General features: G+C 54.7%; 1 protein-coding gene across 2 annotated transcripts; it reads right to left on the reverse strand.

Annotated features, from left to right (window-relative positions):
- Nucleotides 1-60: 60 nt before the first annotated feature.
- On the reverse strand, nt 61-25,301 carry NOC2L (NOC2 like nucleolar associated transcriptional repressor). 2 transcript variants are annotated; one of them, XM_041460272.1, is made up of 19 exons: nt 25,252-25,301; nt 24,497-24,679; nt 23,862-24,033; nt 23,377-23,496; nt 22,556-22,673; nt 22,106-22,196; nt 21,781-21,859; nt 20,172-20,282; nt 19,100-19,213; nt 17,806-17,994; nt 15,824-15,963; nt 12,290-12,401; nt 11,364-11,477; nt 11,091-11,192; nt 6,521-6,664; nt 5,562-5,675; nt 2,716-2,851; nt 1,167-1,310; nt 61-390 (listed from the first exon to the last, which is right to left on the reverse strand). In XM_041460272.1, the coding sequence occupies exons 1-19, from the start codon at nt 25,269-25,271 to the stop codon at nt 245-247; spliced, it is 2,349 nt and encodes a 782-aa protein (XP_041316206.1). In that variant the 5' UTR covers nt 25,272-25,301; the 3' UTR covers nt 61-244. The 2 variants fall into 2 exon arrangements, with proteins under 2 accessions (XP_041316206.1, XP_041316207.1); XM_041460273.1 differs by having other exon boundaries at nt 23,862-24,030; nt 25,252-25,271.
- Nucleotides 25,302-26,886: the final 1,585 nt, after the last annotated feature.

A 26,886-nucleotide genomic window follows, 5' to 3' on the forward strand; every position in this document is an offset into this window, starting at 1 on the left:
AACCCTGTGCTATTGAAAGCAGCAGTTTTAATGGGGGGGCTTTGCTCCCTCTCTGAGCAGTTTTTACTGGCCTTGACTTGGCCTCGGGTTTTATTGGTACCAAAAGCAGAACTGGTTGGAAAAGCTGGAGAAGTCCAAGTCGAGCTGGAAAGTGCAAGGGCTGGTCCCAGCTGTGCCCCTGGCTCTGACAGCAGCTCCAGGTGCTGCAGGGTGGGAGGGCTCAGGTGGAGAGGGGCTGGGGGGCTCAGTCCTCGTCAGAAAACTCCAGGTCCTGCACCAGGTCGTCCCCTCCCTGTGCCAGCTGCTGCAGGTCGGAGCGGGACAGCCCCCGGGGGCCGCTCCTCCTCTCCTGGGAATGCCGGGAATGCTGCGCTGCTTCCCTGCCCTCCTCTGCTGGGGGAGAGAGAGCTGTCAGAAACCCTGCCTGCCTGCCTGCCAGGGCAGTTACTAATTAATGCCAGACACTCATTAATTCATCCCGGGGAGCCCTGCAGGGCTGGGCACAGCAGCGGTGCCTGGGGGGGCACTGGAGCCCAGAGTGCCCCCCTGGGGCAGGAATGGAGCCCAAAGTGCCCCCCCTGGGGCAGGAATGGAGCCCAAAGTGCCCCCCTGGGGCAGGAATGGAGCCCAAAGTGCCCCCTGGGGCAGGAATGGAGCCCAAATTGCCCCCTGGGGCAGGAATGGAGCCCGAAGTGCCCCCCTGGGGCAGGAATGGAGCCCAAAGTGCCCCCCCTGGCCTGGAACACCAAGGGGAATTTGGGGGCAGTGCTTCCATTCCAGAAGGTTCCGGGCACACACGTGAGAGCCCAGGGAATGCAGGGCTTTGTTTGGGGTCTCTCCAGCAAGGCAAGGGTTACCCCGTGCCCCTGTGGCCCAGGCAGGGCTCAGCTGGAAGGGGAGGGCACCCTGGCAGTGGCACCCTGGCAGTGGCACCCTGGCAGTGGCACCTGCAGCAGCTCTGCGTGCCCCAGGCAGGGCTGGGGGGCTGAGCCTCCCTGCAGGAGGGTCCTGAGGAGAGATGAAAGGGGCTGGGGGCTGTGAGAACACTTTAACCCTTTGCTCTCTGCAGCTCAGAGCTGCCAGCTCTCCCCTCAGGGTCTGTGGAGCCCCTCCTGACACCCTGACAGGCCAAAAAGCCCTGGTGCTGTCAGGAATTCCCCACTCACCCTCTGACTCGCTGTCCTCTTCCAGTTCTTCCTCCTCATCCTCCTCCACTTCGTAATTTCCTTCTTCATCCTCATCCTCCTCCCCAAACTCCTTGCTGCTGGCTTCTGAGCTGTCATCCGAGGCCTGCCTGGCTCTGCCTTTCCCTGCAGGGATCAGGGTGTCAGTGGGACACGAGCAGCAGCACAGCTCAGGACTGCCAGACACACTCCAGGGGGATTTCTCCTCATTTCTCACCAATATCCCCCCAAAAGTCACTTCCCTTGCTCCAGAGGCCCAGCACCTCTTCCTGAGCCATTCCTAATTCCCAGCTTTCCCTTTCTGCCAGAAATCCAGCTGGAAAAGAGAGCAGGAACCTCCCCAGCTCCTGGTTCTTTCCTGCTCAGAGATTCCCAGACTGGATTCTCTCCCCTCTTCAGTCCTTGCAGAGACCCCAGCCCGGGATCCTTTCCTGCCTGACAAACATTTCCCATTCCAGGGCAAAGCCCACCCTGATCTGATGGAATTCCCTGCCTGACAAACATTTCCCATTCCAGGGCAAAGCCCACCCTGATCTGATGGGATTCCCTGCATCCAGCACGTTTCCTGCTGCCCTGGGGGGATCCTAGGGCTGTGATCCTGCTGGAATTCCTGCCCCAGGAGCAGGAATCTCCCCTGGATCCACAGCACCAAGGAGAGACTGCAGATTCCCCTCCCTTCCCTGCTGCACACACCCAGGACATCCCAAACATCCCAAATGCCAGGAGGAACTCCCAGATTCATCCCAGACTCTGCTGAACTTCCCAGGCAGGCTGCACAATTTGCTGTGGCCCTCTCGTGGTCACAGCCCAGGTGACATCAGCCCTGCTCTCCGGGATTCCTGGGAACGCCTGGAACGTCAGCCAGGATAAAATAAATAATAAAAGGTAATAAATAAATAAATCAGAAGTGCAGCAGGGCAGGATCAGAGGTGCTGGTGAGAGCCCCTGCCAGGCACAGAACCTGCACAGGGCTCTGCTCATCCCCTGGGCTTTGGGCTCTGACCTTGTGGGTGACAGAGGGTGGGACATGCCCAGGAAAAGAAACAGGGATGAGGCTTTAAAAAGAGCTGGACTGGGAGGGAGAGAAAGATAAAAGTGTCCCAAACACCTTCAGGACCACCTCCTCCTGAGCTCTCCCTCCTCATCAGGGAATCTTCTGAACCCAACAGGGCCAGCAGGAAACCCCCTTAGGGCAGGGCCAAACTGAGCCCAAAACATGGAATTGTGGGCAAGGAAAAGGGGATGTGGGCAAGGAAAAGGGGACTGTGGGCAAGGAAAAGGGGATGTGGGCAAGGAAATTGGAATTGTGGGCAAGGAAAAGGGGATTGTGGGCAAGGAAAAGGGACTGTGGGCAAGGAAATTGGAATTGTGGGCAAGGAAAAGTGGACTGGACAAGGAAAAGGGGACTGTGGGCAAGGAAAAGGGGACTGTGGACAAGGAAACTGGAATGGTGGACAAGGAAATTGGAATTGTGGACAGGGAAAATGGGACTGTGGACATGGAAAAGGCAAGCCCAGCCCCAGCCCTGTACCTTTCACAGAGAATCCACCATTCTCCTCCTCAGAGTCACTGTCCAGCTCAAAGAGATCCTTGAATTCCTTCTTATCCTCCTCCTTCCTCTCATCTGGCTTCCTGCGTTTGATTTCTGGGAAGTTCAAGTCTTCAAGCTGGAAAGAAAACAAACCCCACAGTAAGAGCAGCCCTCATTTGTGCTTTTAAATGTCAAAGGCTGTGTTTAAAGGCAGGAACTTGGCTTTGCCCAGCCTGCCCAGAGCAGCTGGGTCTGTCTGCTGCCAGCCACAGACTTGTGAGGGGTCCCAGGGGTGAGGGAGGCACACAGAGCTCTGCTGCTGCATTCATCTTGCCCTAATAAACTGCTTTTGCTCGTGGAACATGCACTGCAGGCAGCCCAGCAGGGATAAGGATGCAGGATACCCATGGCAGGCAGCTCTGCACTCGGGCTGGGCATCTCTGGAGCAGCAGTTCCTGAGAAACTCCCTGGTTTTGGGTGCAGATTTCAGGGTTTCAGGTGCTGAGGATGCTCAAGATCTGCATCCATGCCCTGCCCTGAAGGAGATCAATGGGCCAAGAGCCCCTGGAGCAGGCAGCCAATATCAATGCCATTAAAGTGCTCTCAATTGACAGCACCTCGGTGCTCTTTACACCTCTCCGGAGGGGGATTAGGGGGAGGATTTACTTGCAAGGGCTCAGGCCAGCAGGGCAAAGATAATCAGAATGCAAATGAAACCCCAAGTGCTCCCTGAGATCGGCTGTCCCTGCCCTGCCTGGCTGCACTCGGGCTTTAGCACACATTAGGGCTGGCTTGGAAACACCCAGCCCGGGGTCAGCACTCAGCTGCTCCCCCTGGCACCCCTCAGAGCACCCCAAAAGCCTCTCCTGGCTGAGCACAGCCACGCTCCAGCAGCCAGGGACAGTCTGGGTGGGAAAGCAGAGACCCAGAGACAGGATGGGGCTGAGGAGCAGGAGATGGAGCTGTGGGTTTGCTCCTGCAGCCATCTGCAGCAATTTCTGCCAGCCTGTTCCAGGGTTATGGTCCCCAGCTGGGCCATATTGATCCTGGAGCTGAGCACTTCCCAGCAGCCACCTGGGATGGGCAGGGAAGGGAAAAAAAATCACCCTCCACCACTTCCAATCATCATCTTCCCACTGCCCTTCCTGCCACAGGGACAGAGAGGCCTCTGCTCCTCCCCGTCTGTGCTGGGCTTCAAACAACAGCCCAGAGGTGCCAGGGAGGAGATTTGGGAAGCAAAATACAACAGGGGCACTGCCAAGCTGCTGCCCTCAGCTGGCCCCATGGCTGGCACCTATGCCAGGCTGGTTAGAGGGTCCCAGAATGGTCTGGGTAGGAAAGGACCCCAAATCTCCTCCAGTTCCATGGGCAGGGATCCCTTCCACTGCTCAGAGCCTCTCCCAGCCTGGCCCTGGACACTTCCAGGGAAGCCCTGGACACTTCCAGGGAAGCCCTGGACACTTGCAGGGATGGGGCAGCCCCAGCCTGGTTATGCTCCAGCCCCCACCACGGGGGTGAAAGCCTTTTCCATAATTCCCATTCCCATAATTTCCACAATTCCCAGCATTTCTGGGGCACAAGGCAGGCTCCTGTCCAGGCAGCAGGGAGCTCTTAGCTGGGGTTCCACATTCCCACAGGGCCCAGGAAAAATCCCCATTTCCAAAGGCAGCTCTGGGTGACATCAGCACAAGCTGAGCACACCAACCAGGACCTGGAGGAGCTGTGCCAGCTCCACCCTTCTGAGACCCCCCAGGACCCTCAGGATGGGCACCTCACAATCAACCCCAACCCCCAAGGACTGAGATTTGCACTGGCACAACCCAGAGCCCCTGTGCTCATCACACACAAGCACTAATTAGCTAATTTGGGGGCCAGCCTTTTAATCCCCAGCTAGAGGGCTCCTATCTGCAGACTCTCACCAAGCTGATTTAGTCCCCATCCCATTAAAAACCACTGGGAAAAGCAAATGGAATGGGCAGAAAGGCTCAGAGCTGTTGTCTAAGGCAAGCTGCAGCTCCCAGCCAGGCTGCCTTTCTTTTTTTTTTTTCCTGTTATTACCTTTTTTCCCCCCAATGGCTGCTAATGGGACATGGATTTTCCCAGCCCTAATGGGCCTCATGGTGTTCCCTCTCCTGCTGGGGCTCACAAAGCTGCATCATTAAGGCCCCAGAGCCACACAACAGCCCCATTCAGCAGCAGAGCTGCAAGGCAGCCTCTGGGACAGCAAACCCCAAATCTGCCCCTCTGTGCTGAGAGCAAACCCCAAATCTGCTTCTCTGCTGAGAGCAAACCCCAAATCTGCCCCTCTGTGCTGAGAGCAAACTGCCTCTGTAGAGAAAAAAACCCAAATCTGCCCCTCTGTGCTGACAGCAAACCCCAAATCTGCTTCTGTACAGAAAAAACCCCAAATCTGCCTCTCTCTGCAGAGAGCTGCTCCAGCAGCAGGGCCAGTCTGGGGCAGGAGCTTGGCCCCACTCTGGGCTGTCCCTGTCCCCATTCCCTGACTGTCCCCATTCCCAGGCTGTCCCCATTCCCTGGGTGTCCCCCTGTCCCCTCAGTCCCTGTCCCCAGTCCCTGGCTGTCCCCCTGTCCCCGCCCTGACTGTCCCCTGTCCCTGTCCCCAGCCCCTGTTCTCCATTCCCTGGCTGTCCCCAGTCCCTGGCTGTCCCCCTGTCCCCTCAGTCCCTGTCCCCATTCCCTGGCTGTCCCCTGTCCCCAGTCCCTGGCTGTCCCTCAGTCCCTGTCCCCAGCCCCTGTTCCCCAGTCCCTGGGTGTCCCTCTGTCCCCAGTCCCTGTCCCCAGTCCCTGGCTGTCCCCAGGGCTCACAGGCAGCGTTTGGTGCTCACCCTCTCCTTGCCACTGATTTCCAGCTGGATCTCCTTCTCCCTCAGCTTCCTCCAGTGGCTGTAGTACCTGCTCAGGGGTGTCCCCTCCTCCTTCACCTGCTTCTCCCACTGCTCCTGTGGACAAAGGGACACACGTTTCAAGGATTTCCAGGCAGTTTTCCCACAAACAAAGCAGATTTTCCCAGCTCCTGGGCAGGAACTGGCAGCAGCCAGGGAATTCAGCCTCAGCTGTTCAGGCTCTGCTGAGCCAGGAGTGGTGGCACTGGGAACTGTCCCCAGGCCGAGCAGAGCCCGGGCACTGCAGGAGCACAGAGGGAGCCAAAAGCTGAAGTGGGAAAGTGTCTGTGCCATGTCCTCATGTCTGTGCCATGTCCCCTGGCTGTCCCCATGTCAGTCCCATGTCCCCAGGCTGTCCCCATGTCTGTCCCAGTGTCCCCATGTCTGTCCCCATGTGCCCAGGCTGTCCCCATGTCTGTCCCAGTGTCCCCATGTCTGTCCCAGTGTCCCCAGGCTGTCCCCACGCTGTCCCCAGGCTGTCCCCATGTCTGTCCCAGTGTCCCCATGTGACCAGGCTGTCCAATGTCCCCAGGCTGTCCCCCATGTCCCCAGGCTGTCCAATGTCCCCAGGCTGTCCCCATGCTGTCCCCGTGTCCCCATGTCTGTCCCTGTGTCCCCATGTCTGTCCCCATGTCCCCACACTGTCCCAGTGTCCCCAGGCTGTCCCCCATGTCCCTGTGTCTGTCCCAGTGTCCCCAGGCTGTCCCCATGCTGTCCCCGTGTCCCCATGTCTGTCCCTGTGTCCCCATGTCTGTCCCCATGTCCCCACACTGTCCCAGTGTCCCCAGGCTGTCCCCCATGTCCCTGTGTCTGTCCCAGTGTCCCCAGGCTGTCCCCATGCTGTCCCCGTGTCCCCATGTCTGTCCCTGTGTCCCCATGTCTGTCCCCATGTCCAGGCTGACCACAGCTGCAGTGCTGGCCACCCCGAAGGCTGCTCTCTGCCTCCTGCTGCAGATGTGGGCTGAGTTCTCCTGCAGCTTCTCCAGCAGCTGCCGCATGGGCCGGCAGTAGTTGGCCACCTTGCACTCCTTCAGGAAGGACTTCAGCTGTGAGCAGGGAAAGGAGAGAAGAACAAAGCCATGGCAGGGTTCCCAAAAACATCCCACAGTGAAAAAGCATCTCCCACCCTCAGGGACCAACAGCTGGCACCCTGACCCTGCCAGGGCTCCAACCCAGCTCAGGCTGGCACCCTGACCCTGCCAGGGCTCCAACCCAGCTCGGGCTGGCACCCTGACCCTCCCAGGGCTCCAACCCAGCTCAGGCTGGCACCCTGACCCTGCCCCCGCCCTCAGGGACCAACAGCTGGCACCCTGACCCTCCCAGGGCTCCAACCCAGCTCAGGCTGGCACCCTGACCCTGCCAGGGCTCCAACCCAGCTCGGGCTGGCACCCTGACCCTCCCAGAGATCAAACCCAGCTCAGGCTGGCACCCTGACCCTCCCAGGGCTCCAACCCAGCTCAGGCTGGCACCCTGACCTTCCCAGGGCTCAAACCCACAGTAAAAATGACCAGATGGAACTTTCCAGCACCAGCACCCTGCTGTGCCACCTCCAAAGCAAGCACTGAGGCAGGCCTGGATGCTCTTGGTGGGGGTGCCCAGGCTGATCCATGCTGGAATTGCAGTGGCTCCCCTGCCTGCTGCCAGCCCTGCCCAGCTCCAGCAGTGCTGTGTGAACCCTGCAGGCTCTTTGCTGGAGCCACAAATAAACACCCAAACACTGCACAGACATTTGATTTAGAGAAAAAGACCCAATGAGGCAGGAGGAAATGGTTAACCACAACGGAGCCTTGCTCTCAGTGGGGCCAGGAGATGCTATCAGCAGGGAGAGAAAGGATTTCCAGGCAGCAAATCCATTACTGCCTCCTCCAGCCATGGCTCCCAAGGTTCTGCCTGGGGGGACAGAGCTGGGGGAAGGAAGGAGATGTGTCCCTCCTGTCAGTGCACCCAGAGGTGGCAGCGCCAGCCAGCCCCTCCCTGCCAGGACAGTGCCCTCTGAGGGGTGTTTGCTGCACATCTCCCCATCCAGCAGCAGCAGGGGCTTCCCTTGTCCCTCTCCCTGCAGCACATCCCAGCACCAGCTCAGAAAAATGGGAATTCAGCCCTTCCCTGCCTCCCCCAAAGCACAAAGAAACCATCAGCACACACAATTCTTCTGCTGCTGAAGCCTGTCCTGCCCTCACCCCCCCTTCCTAAAATATTTATTTTTTATAGGTGCTGCATATTTATCTCCACTGAGAGATGCATTTGTCACTCGATTTATCTCACTTGATCCCCCCAGCTGCAGCCCCAGATCCATTCCATCCGCTGCCACATCCATTATCATTTTTCTTCCCTTGCAGAAGTGTCACCAGAAATCCTGCAGAATCCTGGGCTCTGTCAGTGCAGTTTGGAGCTCTGTGTCCCCTCACACAGCCCCTGCTCCCCTCACAGTCCCACCCCTAGCTGCCTATCACAGATATTAATGAGAGCTAATGAGACCTCAGCCCTGTGTGGAGAGGTAGGGACACATCCATGGGAGTAAAAGATAAAGGACAGAGAGGGGAAAATCAGGGTCTGTGTGTGCTTTTCCCTACTCTGCCAAATGGAACAATGGGATTTCTGCAGAGTAAAAGCAATCAGAACACCCACGTGTGTCTGTGGATATGGAACTGAGGCCTCACATCCCAGCCTGTCATTACTGGGGCTGACTCTGTCCCACTGCCAGCCTGCAACACCAAAGGCTTCTCCCAGCAGAGCCCACAGAGCAAAACCCCAGCTGCTCTTACTGGAAGTGATGCAGGGAAGCCAAACCCTGCCCAGTTCCCAGCTCACACCAGGAACTTTTCCCTGGGGACAGGGGAGCAGCAGCAGGAGAGCTGCTGGCAGGGCAGGGCAGGGAGGGCAGGGCAAGGCAAGGCAGGGAGGGCAGGGCAGGGCAGCACCTTCCCTTCTGGCTCACTGCAAGCCCAGCCTGGCTCCTGCCAGCTCCTGCCTCAGTGCCAGCTTTTCCCCCTCCAACCTCCCACTTCTGCTCTGTGCTGCCTGCCAGGGCTCTGGGGCAGGGAAGGGGCTCTTCCCTCCCCCAGCCCCTGCAGGCAGAGACCACCACGCCTAAAATATTTATTTTTTATAGGTGCTGCATATTTATCTCCACTGAGAGATGCATTTGTCACTCGATTTATCTCACTTGATCCCCCCAGCTGCAGCCCCAGATCCATTCCATCCGCTGCCACATCCATTATCATTTTTCTTCCCTTGCAGAAGTGTCACCAGAAATCCTGCAGAATCCTGGGCTCTGTCAGTGCAGTTTGGAGCTCTGTGTCCCCTCACACAGCCCCTGCTCCCCTCACAGTCCCACCCCTAGCTGCCTATCACAGATATTAATGAGAGCTAATGAGATCTCAGCCCTGTGTGGAGAGGTAGGGACACATCCATGGGAGTAAAAGATAAAGGACAGAGAGGGGAAAATCAGGGTCTGTGTGTGCTTTTCCCTACTCTGCCAAATGGAACAATGGGATTTCTGCAGAGCAAAACCAATCAGAACACCCACGTGTGTCTGTGGATATGGAACTGAGGCCTCACATCCCAGCCTGTCATTACTGGGGCTGACTCTGTCCCACTGCCAGCCTGCAACACCAAAGGCTTCTCCCAGCAGAGCCCACAGAGCAAAACCCCAGCTGCTCTTACTGGAAGTGATGCAGGGAAGCCAAACCCTGCCCAGTTCCCAGCTCACACCAGGAACTTTTCCCTGGGGACAGGGGAGCAGCAGCAGGAGAGCTGCTGGCAGGGCAGGGCAAGGAGGGCAGGGCAAGGCAAGGCAGGGAGGGCAGGGCAGGGCAGCACCTTCCCTTCTGGCTCACTGCAAGCCCAGCCTGGCTCCTGCCAGCTCCTGCCTCAGTGCCAGCTTTTCCCCCTCCAACCTCCCACTTCTGCTCTGTGCTGCCTGCCAGGGCTCTGGGGCAGGGAAGGGGCTCTTCCCTCCCCCAGCCCCTGCAGGCAGAGACCACCACGGGTCAGCCCTGGGGCAGGAGCAGCAGCAGCTTTGAAGTGACTCCCATCCCCACGGGCTCTCCTCTCCTTTCATCTGCCGGTGCTTCCTGCCTTCCAGGCAGAGAATTTGGGAAGCTGAGGCTGGGAACTCAGCCCAGCTTCCCCCAGAGCTGCTGACCAGAGCAGGAAGAGGAGGAGGAGGAGGGACACAGCCCCTGCCAGCTGGAGCAGCCCTGCCCCGGCGCTGGGAGAGGCGTGAGCCCAGCAGGGAGGGAAGGGAGGCTGGGCACACATGGATGTGCACAGTGGGCTGGAAGCTGTCCAGCAGAAAAGCCTCTCCCCACGCAGCTTTTGGGAAGCCAGGGCCAGCCCCCAGCCCGGCAGACGCCACGGGCAGAGGCAGCCAGGCAGGAATCCATCCCTGCTCTGCTCTGCACAGCCTGGGGGAGCACGGGGCCCTCAGAGCTCCTGCTGCAGCCAAACACGGGCTGCCACAGCTCCCACAGCTGCTCTGCTGCTCACACACACAGGGGCTGCCAGCTCCCAGCAGCCAAGGCAGCCCCTGTGCCAGCCCGGGGGACACAGCCAAGAGCCGTGTGCCTGGCAGATGCCAGGCCCTGGCAATGCCAGCCCCTGAAAGGGACACGGAGCTCTGCTTCCCAAACAGCCTGTGGGGCACAGCCCCAGCAGCCAGGGACACCCCAAACAAACAGCCCCAGCAGCCAGGACACCCCAAACAGCCTGTGGGGCACAGCCCCAGCAGCCAGGGCCCAAGCTCTGCAGGGGCTGGTGGCACACACCAGGACATGCAGAGGTTCGTGTCCCCACAGGGGATGTGACAGCAGCCACCCCTGAGTTAAAAGCAGAGGGCTGGGAATGAGGGAACACATTCCAACACTTGCACACTGAGCAGCTCCAGCGATGGAGCCTGAGAAGGGAGGGAAGACTGGGGAGGAAAGATTGGGAAGGGAAGACTGGGAGGGAAGACTGGGAGGGAAGACTGGGAGGGAAGACTGGGAGGGAAGACTGGGAAGGGAAGACTGGGAAGGGAAGACTGGGAGGGAAGACTGGGAGGGAAGATTGGGAAGGGAAGACTGGGAGGGAAGACTGGGAGGGAAGATTGCCATCTTGTGGAGAGTGCCTGGGGAGGCTGAGGCAAGGAAAAGCTGGGGCTCAGAGCACAGGTTCTGCTCCAAGGCCCCCCAGCAACGGGCACAGCTCTGAATCCCCAGGAACTCAGGCGAGTTCAGCATCCCAGCCCCAGCCCAGAGCAGTTCTGCAGCCTCTGCTCCACTTTGGCTCCCAACAGATGGCAAACTCCAGAGCCTTTCCCCTCCCTCCAGCCTAATTGGATGTGATGCCTCTGCTCCTCCCCAAAACACAAATCAAAATTAAAACTAGCAGAGGTAAACGGCTCTCCCCTCATTCTGAGGGCCATCCTGAGGTCACTGTTAGTTTGAATTACTTTATCCCACTCTGTGCACGTTCATGGCACCCCCTTACCTGGATGACAGTGGGGAGAACCAGCTCTGGGAAGCCAATGCTGTGGGCTTGGCCATGGAGATATTCCAGCAGCAGGTCATAGAGCTGGTCAATGAGCCCATCCTGAGCAGGAGAAACACAAATCAAGGGACTGGGTATGACCTAAACCCCTCAGATTTCCTACAGCACCTAAACCAGACTGGGGAAGGCGTGTCACACCTTGGGGACAGGGACACAGAGCACATTCCTTGTCCCAGGGAGCCCAGGCAGTGCTGGAGCTGAGGTCCCACTCACCCTGAAGGCCTTTTCCTGCAGGTTGGCATTGGAGAGCTTCAGGATCACAGCAAAGTTGATGGGCTTGGAACTCATCCGTCCTGGCTTCTTGTTGAAATCAACTTGTTGGAAAACCTGGAAGAGAAAAAAGAAAAAAAAAATTGTAAAAGTGATCCCAGCACAAAGCAACCAGCAACAACTCAGCCAAGGGCAGGCAGGTGGTGAGAGCCAAGAAGACAACCCAAAAACCCAAATCCTGATCAGTGCCCCACAGCTTTCCTGAAAATCCCAGCCAGGGACAGGGAGGGAGCAAACACCACCACACCTGAAGCTGTGGAGAGCTGGCTGTGCAAGGTGCTGTGGTGTCAAGAGGAAACCAAGACAAGGAAGAGCACAGGAAACTGAGGTTTGTTCCCCAGCCCCAGCTGAGAATTGTTCCTCACCCCAGCTCAGGTTTATTCCCCAGCCCAGCTCAGGTTTATTCCCCAGCCCAGCCCAGCTCTGTTCCCCAGCCCAGCCCAGCTCTGTTCCCCAGCCCAGCCCAGCTCTGTTCCCCAGCCCAGCTCACGTTTGTTCCCCAGCCCAGCTCAGGTTTATTCCCCAGCCCAGCCCAGCCCTGTTCCCCAGCCCAGCCCTCTCGGGCTCACAGCTGTACCCAGAGCTGCGGTGGGTTTTGGAGCTGTCCCTGAAGGTGAGAAGCGTTTCAAATCAACACCAAGTGACGCCCACACGGAATTCCCTGCTGTCACTCTGCCTGCACGCAGAGATGGCCACAGCAATTCCTGCAGCTCCGAACTGCCCTGGCACCCCCTGTGCCCGCTGCAGCCCAACCCCTGGCACTGCATTCAGATAATGACATTGATTTCTCTTTCCTCAGCAAGGCTGGCGCTGCTGGCCGGGGATTTTAGGGAGGGAGCTGCAGGAGGGCTCGGCAGGGAGCAGCCCACCTCGAGGATGAAGGGCAGCACGGGGATGAAGGTCCTGGTGCTCTGGGACAGCAGGGTCAGGGCTCGGATGCAGTGCATGCGCAGGGGGTAGAACCGAGACGTTGGCACCAGCCTGGCAAGGGAAAAGAAATAAAAATATTAAATAAAAACGAATTTTTAAATTTTAAATAGATATAAAAAATTGAAATAAAAATAGGAAATATTAAATTTAAAAAAATTAAATAAATAAAAATAAATAAAAACAAATTTTAAAAATTTTAAATAGAAATTAAAAATTGAAATAAAAATATGAAATATTAAATAAGAAACATTTAAAATAAAAATAAATAAAAATAAAATAAAAATAAAAATAAATAAAAACAAATTTTAAAATTTTAAATATAATTTTAAAATTAAATAAAAATATAAATATTAAATAGAAATAAAATGTCAAATTAAATAAAAACAAAATATTAAATGAAAATAAAATTTTAATTATTATATAAGAAAAAATATTAAATAAAAAGAAAAATATTAAATAAACCCGAAAATATTAAATACAAATAATTTAAAAAATATTAAATAATAATAAATTTTAAAGTATTAAATAAAAATAGATGAAATATTGAAATACTAATTAGAAAATTATATAGGAACCAGAAATATTAAATTAAAATACATTTTCAAGTATTAAATAAAAATAAATTCAAGTATTAAATAAAAATAAATAAATATTAAATGAAAAGAAATATTAAAATGAAAATAAATAAAAATACAAACATTAAATGAGAATAAATAAAAGCCTAAAATATTACAGGAAAATAAATTTAAAAAAAGAAATAAAACCAAATGAAAATAAAGAAAAATAAATAATTTTAGGCCACATTTCCAGAGGAACCTGCAGCCTTCAGTGACACAGGAAACCCCCCCGGGCTGAAGCCACCCCTCGGCTGGAAACCAAATTCCCACAGCAAGAAAGGGAAGAGCCCTGACTGACTTGCAGCCATATTTCAAATAATTAAGGTTCAAAAATTCACAAATTAAGGTAATTAAGCCAGAAGTCGAGCCAACGCCACGTCAGGCTGGGACTGAGCAGAAGCAGCTCCCCCAGGAGCAGCGAGGGAATGGAGAGCAGCCCCCAAAACTCGTTTGTGTCCCACTCTCCAGCCCCTCACCCAGTGAGCTGCACGTGAAGGTGGAAGGTTCCAGCATTAAAAATGTCATGTTTTTAAAGCACAGCTCGCAGCTGCCAGGCCCAGGCTGATGAATGAACCCCTCCCTCCCCAAAGGACTGGCTGAGCAATCCAGGAGAGCCCACAAAATAAAAATATTTGACCAGGTATCATAAATCAGCTGCATCCCCCTTCCAAATAGTGAAATAATTATCACTGGGCGCATTCCAGAAATAAATCTACTTTGCACCCCTGCTCTGGCACCCCTGGAGATGACCAAAGCCATTGTCAGGAATTAATTGATGGAGGAATAAAGCTGTTAAGTGTATGGATTTACTGTAAAGCAAAGCCATCCATTCCGGAGTGTGGCTGGATCCCCAGGAATGCCAAACACAGCTGGGAGCAGCTCCAGCTCCCTCCCAGGTGAGCCCTGCCACCCCAGAGCAGAGTCCCCATCACTTGGGGTGGCTCCTGTCCTGTTCCAGGCCTGCTTTGGCTTGGCCCAGCCCATCCTGCCACAGCCCTGGTGGCAGAGGGGACACAGAAATCTGCTCTCTGCTCCAGGTCGCCCAGGCTGGCTCTGCTTTCTTCCCTGCACCTGCTGAGAGGCTGCAACGCCACCAAAATGCACCAAAAATCCTCACTGAAGCACACACACCAGGGAACAGCTTCGTGTTCACAGCCAGACACAAATCCCAGCAGACAAAGCCAGGAAAAGTTTATGGAAAAAAAAGGGATTTCTGCTGCTAAAAGCAACCTTCAGCGTGGAGAGGGATGGAGGGAGCAGGTCCCAGGGACACGGGGCCAGCAGGGAATGGGATCCTCCTCCCACCCACCCCTCAGGAGAAATCCCCCACAGCACAAAGAAGGGACTGCAGAGGTCACACAGTGACCCCACGGGTGCCAAGGTGCCACCTTCCCAGCCCAGCCACCAGCCTGGCTCCGAGGGGATCCTGTCCCAGCTGGGGTCTGACTCTGTTTCCCAACGCTGGAATCACGGAATCGTGGAATGGTTTGGGTTGGAAGGGACTCAAAGCTCATCCAGTGCCATGGGCAGGGACACCTTGCACTGTCCCAGGCTGCTCCAAGTCCTGTCCAGCCTGGCCTTGGGCACTTCCAGGGGTGGGACAGCCACAGCTGCTCTGGGAAATCCATTCCAGGGCCTGCCCACCCTCAGGAACAGGAATTTTTGGTCACACAGTGACCCCACGTGGGCCAAGTTGCCACCTTCCCAGCCCAGCCGCCAGCCTGGCTCCGAGGGGATCCTGTCCCAGCTGGGGTCTGACTCTGTTTCCCAACGCTGGAATCACGGAATCGTGGAATGGTTTGGGTTGGAAGGGACTCAAAGCTCATCCAGTGCCATGGGCAGGGACACCTTGCACTGTCCCAGGCTGCTCCAAGTCCTGTCCAGCCTGGCCTTGGGCACTTCCAGGGGTGGGACAGCCACAGCTGCTCTGGGAAATCCATTCCAGGGCCTGCCCACCCTCAGGAACAGGAATTTTTCCCTGCTCTCTCATCTGAAGCCCCCCTCTCTCAGTTTGAAGCCATTCTCTGTGTCCTGTCCACCCATCCTTTGGAAATCCTCTCTCCATCTTCCTCCTTCAGCTCCTGGAAGGCCACACTGAGGTCACCCCAAACCCACCTGGGGGGGTTCCCAAACCTCCAAATCCTCACCAGGCAGGACCTGCAGCTCATGCCAGGCTGCTAAAAACCCTGCTGGGCCTCACCCCATTCCCCTCCCCTCAGCCCCAGACCCTGACTGATCTGCTGGGCAGGTAGGAAGGTGCCTGGACCCATCCCAGAGCAGTGGGGGATGTTTGCATCCTCTTATCTGATCGTTTAAATCTGCTTATCTCCATCACCCCGGGGAGCTCTTCCAGAGCTGGGTTTTAAAGCTGAGAATCTGGTTAGCAGAGCTAACAGGATTTGGGAGATCACCAGAGATCCCAAAATTCCCTCAATGCTAATGTTAACAGGCACCTCAGAGCACAAACACTTCATCCATACAAAGTGGTGTGAGGAGGGAATTCTCAGCAGACATCCTGAGAATAACAACTGTGTCCCACTTCTTCCAATGCCAACAAACAGGCACCAAAAATGCAGCTCCTAAATGCATTTAGAGAGCTGCAGACGAGGATTTTCTGAAGCAAGGCAAATCATTTTCCTTGCAGTTACAAGGATAATCTGCCCAGGTTATTCAGGCTGAGACTTTTCTTGTACAAAGAGCAAACTCTGTCACCACCTAAAAAGCTGCTCACACTCATCTCAGGTTGGAAAATTTCAATTAAAAGCAGCTTTGAGACCATTCATGGCTAAATCCAAATCACAGAACTGTAAAACAACACGCCAAAGCTGAGAAAAAAGAATTAGGAATTCCACTCACTTGATACAGCCAATAATGACCTGGGTCAAGGGGTAGATGAGGGGCTCCATGACCTCACTGGGGTGGATGGTGCTGAGAACTCGACACCAGAAGTACAAACAGTGGATGTACTGCCAGTTATAGACTGACTGGAAGTTCTCCTGCAGGAAAGGGTGAAAAAAATATAAAGGCAGAAAGGTGAAAATGTGGCATTTGATAGGTGCTCACTCTGCTTCTGCCCAGGCTCACTTCATCCAGGACACTGCAATGCCCAGGGAGGAATAACAACACTGGAGCTGCCATTCCCAGGGCAGCAAGCTCACTGGGAACAGCCAGAGCCTGAGGGAAATCAAGGGAATAAAACCAGGCTGCTGTGCTCAAGTGTGGCTGCTTTGAGAAGAACGAGCTCCCAACCTCACAGAGGGCACTGGGATGTGGCAGGGACAGGGAATCCTGGGCTGAGCACAAAGGATCAGCCCAGCACTTCTGGGGAATCCTGAGCTGAGCACAAAGGATCAGCCCAGCACTTTTGGGGAAGGTACCACACAGGACAGCTTCATTTTTTCTAACTCCAGGGTAGAAGTGCCAGGCAGCAGAGCAAAGCTGCAGCTTGGTTACCAGCAGAACCACTGCAGCAGGACACAGTGACAGCAGTGACAGTGACCCAGCCTGGCTCAGCAGCATGGCCAGCAGTGGCCCAAGGCTTGCACCAGGCCAGGACATGGTTTTCAAAACTCTGGGCAGGTGCTGCAGGCAGCTCTTAGTGGCAGACTGAATAAAAGCCCAGCTGGAGCAGGAGTCCCTGAAGGAAACCCTTCCCTAAAAGTTCTGTAGCTCTGCAGGTATTGCCCAAAACCACAGCAGACTGCACTCACAAGGTGCCACAGCCCCCACGTGTGGCTTTTTTCCAGACTTCCAAGGCCCAGCTCACCTCTCCTGCATGGAGCAGCAGGATGCACAAGTCCTGAGACAGGGACAGAACCTTTAACTGCAGCCACTGGGCCAAGCCTTGCAGCAGGGCCCTAAGCCAAGGCACAGCTGGACGTGGCAGGGCTGTGCCAGCTCTCCCCAGGTCACTGAGATGTACCAGAAAGCTTTTCTCAGCTTCTCCTGCACAGAACAGACGAGCAATCTGCTCTGGTAATCACCTTCCACCGCCATCCCCTGCTCCATTTAAACAGGCTTAGTGTCTGCATTTGGATATTTTGGTGGTGCCATTCCCATCTGAAGTGCCACGAGCCTCCCCAGCTGTGAAATCAAGTGGATTTATTCCTTGTCTGGGCCACAACTGAGGGTGTAAGGAGCCAGTACAATCCAATTAGGGGATCTGCAGCCCAGACTTCATTTATCTCTGCTTATTTATCCCCATGTCTGACCAGCCAGGAGATTTAGCTGGGCACCAACCCCGCCCTGCTTGGGGGCAGCTCAACAATTAATCTCTGGGGTCTGTTTTGCTAAACAGGACTAAATCCAGGATTAGCAATCTGACACAGATATCCCAGGTCAGACTGGAGTTGGCCAAAAGCAGGGCTGCTCCCCAGAGGTCTGAAATGTTTTGTTAAGTCCATTAAATACCATGGACACTGCTGGGAAGCTGAAACACCCTAGGGTGGCCTGGGCAGAGCAATAAAAACAGCCTTGGGCTAAGGCTGGTCCCAGGGAAAAAGCTGTGAAGGAAGGCATGTTGTGGCAGTTTTGTGTTCCCCCTGGGATGCCCTTTTCAGCTGCAGTGTGCCTGGAGCCCTGGGCTTTGTGGTTTTCCAAACCCTAACCCTAACCCTAGCTGCTTTACCTGCATGCTCTGTAACAGAGGCTGGCATACACCCTGACATATTCTGACCAACGTGTGCCATTTGTTTCTCCACAATAAGAGAGCCTCCACCAGGCTCCTGTACTTCCCAAGGTCCATCCTGTGAAGGCCATTTAATAAATGCCCTCTTGATGCCTGTAACTCTGCCCAGCTGTGTTGCAGGGAGCCCAGGGAGGATGAGGAGGGTGCCCACCTTCTTCCTGAGGGTCATGGCGCTGCGCAGGTGGATGGCCAGCTGGCGGATGTAGATGAAGCTGTGCTGGTAGGAGGTGGGGCTGTCCAGGGCCAGCATTTCTGTCAGCGTGCGCTGCATGAAGTTGATCATGGGCAGCACGTTGGGAGAGGTGAACCTGGAGTTCTTCACAAAGGCAATGTACATTTGCTGGGAGGGGAAGAGGATGAGAAAGCAGCGTGTAAAATAAGAGTAAAAAGAATTCTGGGACTCCTCTGCCCTTCCCAGGTGTGACCAGACTGTCCCTGTGACCTCACATTAGAGATTGATGAGGCACGCTCTTCTTCAAGCAGTGAAATAAGTGAATTAATTATAAATAATTAGTATATTAATATAAATATTATTATTTAATTTAAATAATAAAGGAGTGAATTAATTATAGCCTGAATTTACAGGGTTTTCTGAAAGTATTGTTCCTAATTCCAGTTGGTTGGTAATTAGTTGTTACCCTGTTTGATTGGTTAGATCACTAGAGGTGGATACATGCTTGTGTCTCTTTTTAGATATTGTTTGCAATTTTCTTTTAATTATTCAGGATAGAATTCTAAGGCTATAACTGTTAACAACACCTATAAAAACTTTCTCAGGAGAATAAGCAGATTTTCACTGCTACAGCATTTTATTCTTATGGGAACTTACCAGGCTAGCTTAGCCATATAAGCTCCCACCAGAGTACTCATACTCTCCTAGTAAGGCCTAAACTAGGTTTTACAAGGCCTTTCTTCTGTAAGGTTTTGCTTATAACTAACACCAAACCAGAGCTGAAGTGTTGCTTTGACCACAGAAAGGAATAATCCAGCCTGGCCCTTCTCCAGGGGAGACAGGAGTGTGTTTAGCTTGGAGATGTGCCCACCACTGCCTGGCAGCCAGAGGACAAGGCTGCAGGAGGGGCTGAACACGTGGGGATGGCTGGGCACAGCTCTCCTGCTCAGGTGCCACTGTGGCAGCAAAATACACCTGGGAACTCAGCTGAAAGGTCAGAGCAGCTCAGGAGGATGTCAGCACTCAGGAATCTGGGGATGAAGGCTCAGCAGGCACCAGGGACCTCCCCTGCTCAGTCTCTGTGCCCCCAGCAGGAAGGGCAGCAGTGGGAAGCAGGAATCACCCTGACCTGACAAGAATTTCTGCCCTGTTTGGTTTTCTGGAGGCTGACAGCATCACCTCCAGCCCCTGCTCACCTGCAGCTCAAGGCTCTGAGGTATTTGCACACAACCTGAGGAAGAAAAGGTGCAGATCTCAGCAAAGCCAGGCTTACCTTGAGCAGGGGGCTGAGGTAAACCTCCTTCTTGTACCTGCAGATCTTGTTCAGCACCAGGAAGGCCAGGACCCTGACTGTCTCCTCCCCTGTGCTCCACAGAGTGATGGTTTGCTGGGATAAACCACACAGACACGTGAGTGAAGGCACAAAGAGCTCCTGGCTGGCCACAGACAGGCCTGAACCTCCCTCCTTCCCAGCAAGAGGGCAGCCAGGAGGCAGGGGACACAGAGGTGACACAGAGGTGACACAATGTGCTGTCAGTCAGTCACTGGCAGCCCTTCTGTCCTCACTGGGACACCACACAACAGCCCAGGCTGATGCCTCCATGATCAATAAAGGAACCCATCCAAAACCAGCACCTCTAAAAAATACACACCTTTTATTTGTGTGGTTAAACACAGATTTTAACTCTCCTGAGTGACTCCATCTCCCCCAGGTTCACCTGGCCCTGGCAGGAAGCACCTGGTGCCCCCCACAAGCGGTCAGCTCAGCTGCACAGCTCAGAGAGGGCTCACTGCAGGGCTGGAAAAGCCCTCTCAGAAATGCCTGCAGCAGCTGTGAGGTGTGCCAGCCTCCAGCCCTGCATGACTCGAGCCATCTCCTCCACCAAAGGCTTCCCTGCCTCCTTGCAGAGCTGCAGTTTGCACTCAGATGCCACCCTGTGCCCTGGGTGTCTCCCCACACCTCCTGTGTTGTTGCTCACGCTCAGCAGTTGTGACTGAGCTGCCACAGAAATATTCCACCCCCAGCTCCCCGAGTGGAGAGGCAGCACAGACATTCCCAGGGCCTGGCAGCAATTCCTCCATCTGGGAGGAGGAAGCAGCTTCCCAAAACACCTCCCTGGGGAGCAGCAGCTACAAACAGAGCCACCCACACACTCACCTCAGCCTGGCATCACCTCGTGGCACCTGGAGAGAGGCAGGAATCCTCTCCAGGAACAGCAGCAAAGCAAGGCAACACTACAAGGGACTGACTGCCAGGGGATCCAGCCCAAACACCACAAATGCTCAGATGAAAGGTGGAAAAAGCACCTCAGATGCCAATGGCACATCCCAGCACGTCCCCTTACCTTGAGCAGGGCCCGGCACTGCTTTGGGAAGGACAGGTAGTATGGAACTGTGGAGCTCACGTGCTGCAGGACTGCTGCACCCACCGAGGCCTCTGTCAGGCACGACAGCAGCTGTGGAGGAGAGCAGAACACCCCAGCTGGCAGGCAGGGCTCGTCCTCTCCCTGTGCCAGCTGCATTTCGCTGGTTCCAAACACTGCCCAGGCAGGAAGGCGCTCCCACAAACCCCACAGCTGGATCAGGGGAGGAGCAGAGGCTGAAGAGCTGCCCTGCACTCCCTCAGCCTGGGAATGGGAGCTCAGCTGCTGCCCCTGCATGGCTCATGGCCCCTGAGCTCAGCACACAGCACCTCCGTGGACACTAAAATCTCAGTTTATCTGCAGTGCAGGACAACAGAATGGCCAAACTCACCCTCAGTCTGCACAAGGAAACATCACCTGCACAAGGAAACATCACACTGGATTTCTCCAGGATTTCTCAGTGGGAAGCTGGAATTCTTTGGGTATTTGGGTTAACTGTGCCTCAAGGAAAGGCTTTGACAAAATGTGAAGAACCAAATCTCTGTGTCTGCAGCTTGTCCAGCTCAGCTCACTGCAGACAAACCCAGTTTCCAACCTGAAAACAAGGTGAGCTCCAGGTGATCTGAGAGGCTCTGGAAGCAGCACAGGCATTTTGTCCACATTTAATTTGCCTGCTCATCCTCCTCCTTGCTCTGCAAGGATTCTGGACTGAGCAGACATGGCCGAGGACACCAAAAGGAGAAGATTTTGTCCAGAAATAGTGCCAGAAAACCCACTGTGGTGAAGGCTGGGACTGAGGGCTCTCAGGAGCCAGCCCAGGAGCAGGGATTGCTCCCAGGGACTGCATTCCCAGCTTTTCCTTGTCTGCAATGCTCTGCTGCTGGAGAGAGGCACCACAGCTTGAGGGGAAAAAAAAAAGTAAAAAGCTCTCCTGATCAAATTGCTCTTTCTGCTAAGTCATTGTGCCAGCTCCCAGCTGAGGCACAGCAGCTCCTGGGCTGTCACTCCTGGCATCCCTTCCCTCAGCTGCTGAAGAATCAGTGCTGGTTTGGCTTTAATATTCCAATTTGGGGATGCTAACGAAGCAATCTCAAAAAAAAAATAAGTGGGGGATGCGTTTCCTTCAGAAATAATCCACAAATCATCTCTGAAACACCAGAAATTTTGCACGGATGGGATGGAACTTTATCAGTCAGAGATGCCTCATGTGAGGTCACCAAGAGAACATCTCAGTGTTTGCCTCAAGTGCAGAGATCACAGCACTAAAAACTGAATTAATGATGCAGAATGCAGGAACACAGACTGCAAACTCCTTTAAAGCCTATTAAATATTAATCTGCCAGACAAATTAAAACAAAGAGAGCTGCCAGAATGCTAATTCAACCCTTCTTTACTGCCTTACCTATTCTGACACAAGCATCCTCCGAACCTCCAAATTGTTAATTGGACCAAATAATTCCAAAACAACCCAGGGAAACAATGAACACAAATCTCAGAGGGGCAAACCCCACCTGCCTCACCCCAAAATATCCTAAACAGCCCAGCAAGGCACAGACTGACCCCACAAACAGAAAATGATGATGTTTCTTACTTGTATGGTACAGCCAAGATAAACTTTGATGTCCAGTCGTAGCTTTCCCCAGAGGGGGCTGGTGGAAGGGAGAACCATTCTGGAAAGGAGCAAGAGTTGGGTTTAGCTTTAAAAAAAAAACCACAAAATCAGATTTCAGCAGCCAAACAAAGAGTGAGATCAATTCCTTGCCTCCTTCTTCCATGAGGGGAAGAAAAGAAGAGCCCTGTGAGCACCAGCAGGCACTCAGTGTTTGGGAAGAGCTGGCACCCCTTGCCCAGGTCCAAAGGCAGCCCTGGAAATCTCCAGCAGCTTTCCTGAACGTCTCAAACCCCCCCAGACTTACTTGAGCTTGTTCTTGGGGGCTTTGGGGAGCAGCAGCTTGTGCAGGTGGTGGAAGAGGTCCCGGATACAGAAGGACACCAGGGCGTTGAACACTGGGTGAAAGAAGCCAGGAAAGCATTTCTAAGTGATTTTCCATGTACTCCTGGTTTTCCTCGAGGGAAAAGAGGTCCCTGAGGAACTGAAGCCAGCGATTTCCACGGCAGAACTCCTGCATTTCCTTCTAGAAACCCCCAGTCTGCCTTATATTCAATTTTTTATCACAGATCAGAAGGCACAGGGGCCACCTCCCCATGGAAGCAGCACCAAAACCCACCCTTGAAGGAAGAGCTCCCAGAGCAGCACAGCAAGACAAGCTCCTGAGTGCAGTGAAAGGTGAATTAACTCCTCCCAGGGCTCACCCCCACTCCCTCCCACAGCTCGAGTCCCCCCCAGATGATCTCCCTTCCCTCACCTGCAGTGTCAGTCACCTGGAACTTGCTGGGGTCACCACCACTGTCACCTTTGGTGGTGGCCACAGCTGCCTTGTAGGCTTGGGTGATCTCATGGAAGAGTTTTGGGGTGAGATTCCTCTGGGGAAAGAAGAAAAGGGGGTGCTGAGGAGAAGCAAGGGATCTCCTGGAGCTCCTGGCTGGGACAGGGGTACTGGAATTCACTGGGAATTTGATGGCAAAGAGCTCCATCCCCAAGCCTCAGGGCAGGGTTAACAAACTCAGAGCCCTCACCTCCCCTGAAACTGGCTTTTAATTGCTGAGGCTTCAGAAGGAATTAATCAGCTGCAAGCACCTTCCAGTTTGAGCTTCATTCCCCTCAGCTACTAAATATGGGACTAAGAAAGCTCCTGGAGCTGCCAGAGGGTGAAAAACCCAAATTTGATCATTCTGGCCTCTTCTGAGCCACATTTCTGCAGCTTCCCCTTCATATGGGATGGCAGTACTTGAATGTTACATCCCAAAGTCATGCTGAAGGCACAAGAGCTCTGGGAGCTTGGGACACAAATTTTGTGCCAGGTGAACAAATAAATAAATAAATTTTGTGCCAGATGAACAAATAAATAAATTTTGTGCCAGGTGAACAAATAAATAAATAAATTTTGTGTCAGGTGAACAAATAAATAAATAAATTTTGAGGCAGATGAACAAATAAATAAATAAATTTTGAGGCAGATGAACAAATAAATAAATAAATTTTTGTGGCAGATGAACAAATCCCAAGTTGGCCCTTTTACAGGCAGGAGGAACTCTCCAGTGCTGTGTGTTCCAACTCCCTGCTCACCTGGGCAGCTTTCTTCCACTCCTCCACCATCTTCAAGCTCACATGGATGAGGGAAACCTTCTTCCTTTTGACTTTTTCTTGTTCTTCCTCTTCATCATCTTCATCCTCATCACTGGCTTCCTAGAGAGACCAGCAGGAGGGACTGAGGAAAGGTTTGACAGCCCTGGCTGTTTCACTGAGCACTGCTGAGGAGGGAGGCAGGCAGGGCTGATTTACCAAAGCTGCTCCCAGCACTGTGTGCAAAGCAGGAAAGGTTCACACGGGATATTGGGAATAAACTCCCAGTGTGAGGCTGGCACAGGGAAGCTGCTCCAGCCCTGGAGGTGCCCAAGGCCAGGCTGGACAGGGCTTGGAGCAGCCTGGGGCAGTGCCAGCTGCTGGGGGTGCAGCTGGATGAGTTTTAAGGCCCTTTCCAAGCCAAATCATCCAGGGCTGGCACTGGGACACAGAAGATGGAATTGAGGTGTCTGAGCCCAGCCAGGTACCTCGAGGGTGGCAGGGGGTCTGTGCAGAGCCTCCTCCTCCTCTGAGCTGTCTGAGGCATCAAAATCCAGCAGCTTGCGATCGTTCTCCTCCAGAAACTTGTAGAACTCGGGGTCTCTGTCCTTCAGCCTGGAGAGCTGATCTTTGTGCTCTGAGGCCTTTCCCTTCTTCCTGCTGGGAGAGAATGAATCCTTCATTCACTGCTCAGAGTTCTGCTCAGGCTGTGACAAAAACATTTCGTTAAGGGTTAAGAAATCTTGATAGCAAGACAGCAGATTGCACTGGGATAGATGAAAACACCTGGGAAAACCATCACAAAAAACCATCTCAGTTCCTCAGAGTTGCTCCAGGGACTGCACCACCTCCCTGGCAATGCCAAATCACCCTTTCCATGCAGAAATTCCTCCTGATGCCCACCCTGAGCCTGCCTGGCAATGCCAAATCACCCTTTCCATGCAGAAATTCCTCCTGATGCCCACCCTGAGCCTGCCCTGCTGACACTGAGGCCGTTCCTCTCCTCCTGTCCCCGTTCCCTGGGAGCACAGCCCCACCTGGGGCTGTCCTCTCCTCTCAGGGAGTTGTGGAAAGCAACATAAGCTCCTTTTCTCCATGCTGAGCCCCCCCAGCCGCCCCTCACCTGCCCGGCCGTGCCTGCAGCCCCTGGGCCGCCTTTCCACCCGGCTGTCTCCGCCTCGCAGCGCCGTTAAGGGCCCGGCCGCCTTCCTCCTCCTCCTCCTCCTCCTCCTCCTCCCAGCCGCCGTCATGCTCCGAGTCCGAGCAGGCAGCGAGGAACTCGTCCAGGCTCAGCTCCGCCAGCTTCCTGAGGGGAAAAAGGAGCGTGAGAGGGGAAAAGGAGAGTGTGAGGGGAAAAGGAGAGCGTGAGAGGGAAAGGAGAGTGTGAGGGGAAAAGGAGAGCGTGAGGGGAAAAGGAGAGTGTGAGGGGAAAAGGAGAGTGTGAGGGGAAAAGGAGAGTGTGAGGGGAAAAGGAGAGTGTGAGGGGAAAAGGAGAGTGTGAGGGGAAAAGGAGAGTGTGAGGGGAAAAGGAGAGCGTGAGGGGAAAAGGAGCGTGAGAGGGGAAAAGGAGAGTGTGAGAGGGAAAGGAGTGAGTGAGGAGAGAAAGGAGTGTGTGAGGGGAAAAAGAACGTGAGAGCGGGGAAAGAAGGGTGTGAGAGTGGAAGGAGTGAGTGAGTGGGAAAGGAGGGTGTGAGGGGAAAAAGGAGGGTGTGAGGGAGAAAGGAGCGTGTGAGAGGAAAAGGAGCGTGTGTGAGGGAAGAAGCAAGCGAGAGAGCGGGGAAAGCAGCGTGTGTGAGGGGGAGGCTCATCCCGGCGTGCCCGGGACCCCCCTGGATGCCCTCCGGGACCCTCCCGGACCTCCCCCGGTGCGGCGCTCACCTCCTCCCGGGGGCCGCCATGTTGCCTCCGCCACGCGGCCGCCGCTTCCGGTCCCGGCGTGTAGCGCGGCCGGGGCGGGGCAACTGTGCCACGCCTACGAATATGCAAATCAGTATGTTTTCATGCTTAACCACGCCCCACAACAACACTGGCCCCGCCCCGCTGCTTTGGCCCCGCCCCTCCCGCTGGTCTCTCCATCCCGGACATTCCCGGGCGGGATCGGGGATGGCGCGGGCAGCGGGCTGGAGAATGGGATTACCGCCCTTCTCCGCACTGCGGAGACCGAGCCTCGAGTGCCCTGACCGGTTCTGGGCCCTCAGATCGGGAGGGACATTGCAGTGTGTCCACTGGGAGGGTATTGAAGGGATGGAATGTGTCCGAGGAAGGGTATTGGGGTGCTGTGTGTCCACTGGGAGGGTATTGGGGTTCCGTGTGTCCACTGGGAGGGTATTGGGCTGCTGTGTGTTGTCCACTGGAAGGGTATTGAAGGGCTGGAATGTGTCCAAGGAGGGGTATTGGGGTTCAGTGTGTCCACTGGGAGGGTATTGGGGGGCTGTGTGTTGTCTACTGGAAGAATATTGGGGTGCTGTATATCCACTGGGAGGGTATTGAAGGGCTGGAATGTGTCCAAGGAGGGGTATTGGGGTTCAGTGTGTCCACTGGGAGGGTATTGGGGGGCTGTGTGTTGTCCACTGGAAGAATATTGGGGTTCAGTGTGTCCACTGGGAGGGTATTGAAGGGCTGGAATGTGTCCAAGGAGGGGTATTGGGGTTCAGTGTGTCCACTGGGAGGGTATTGAGGGGCTGGAATGTGTCCAGGGAGGGGTATTGGGGTGCTGTGTGTCCACTGGAAGGGTATTGAGGGGCTGGAATGTGTCCAGGGAGGGGTATTGGGGTGCTGTGTGTCCACTGGAAGGGTATTGAGGCGCTGGAATGTGTCCAAGGAGGGGTATTGGGGTGCTGTGTGTCCACTGGAAGGACACCGAGGGGCTGCAGTGTGTCCGAGGGAGGGGAATGGAGCTGGGGAAGGGTCTGCACCACACATCCTGTGAGCTGAAGGAGCTGAGCCTGGAGAAAAGGAGGCTGGGGGCACCTTGTCACCCTGCACACCAACCTGACAGCAGGCTGCAGCCAGGTATGGTCAGTCTCTGTCCTGTAACAAGTGACAGGACATGAGGACAGAGTTTTAAGCTGCGCCAGGGCTGGTTTGAGGTTGGACACCAGGAGGAATCTCTCCGTGGAAAGGCTGACCAGGCCTTGGCAGGGCGCCCATCCCTGCAGGTGTCCCAGGCGCTCCTGGCGGTGGCACTCAGTGCTCTGGCTGGTGACAAGCTGCTGATCGGCCCCAGGTCGGCCTCCATCACCCCAAAACTCCTTCCCTGCCTAAATTATTTTGGGACACCCCTCCAGACCACGCCCACCAGCACTAACCCCGCCCCCTCACTAACCCCGCCCCTCGCCCTTTGTGCGGCATCGGGGGCGTGGTCTATCCTCATCGCCCCGCCTTGTTCTGTCGATTAGCCCCGCCCCCTCCGCTGGCCCCGCCCCCGTACCGGTGCCGGTGCCGGGCCCGCAGCGGGGCCGGTGCCGCTCGGTTCGCTGCGCCGGGCCCGCGCACGGACACGCGGAGCTCGGG

Source organism: Pyrgilauda ruficollis, unplaced genomic scaffold, assembly GCF_017590135.1.
Source record: "Pyrgilauda ruficollis isolate IOZ18807 unplaced genomic scaffold, ASM1759013v1 scaffold141, whole genome shotgun sequence".
NCBI classification, from domain to species: Eukaryota; Metazoa; Chordata; class Aves; order Passeriformes; family Passeridae; genus Pyrgilauda; species Pyrgilauda ruficollis.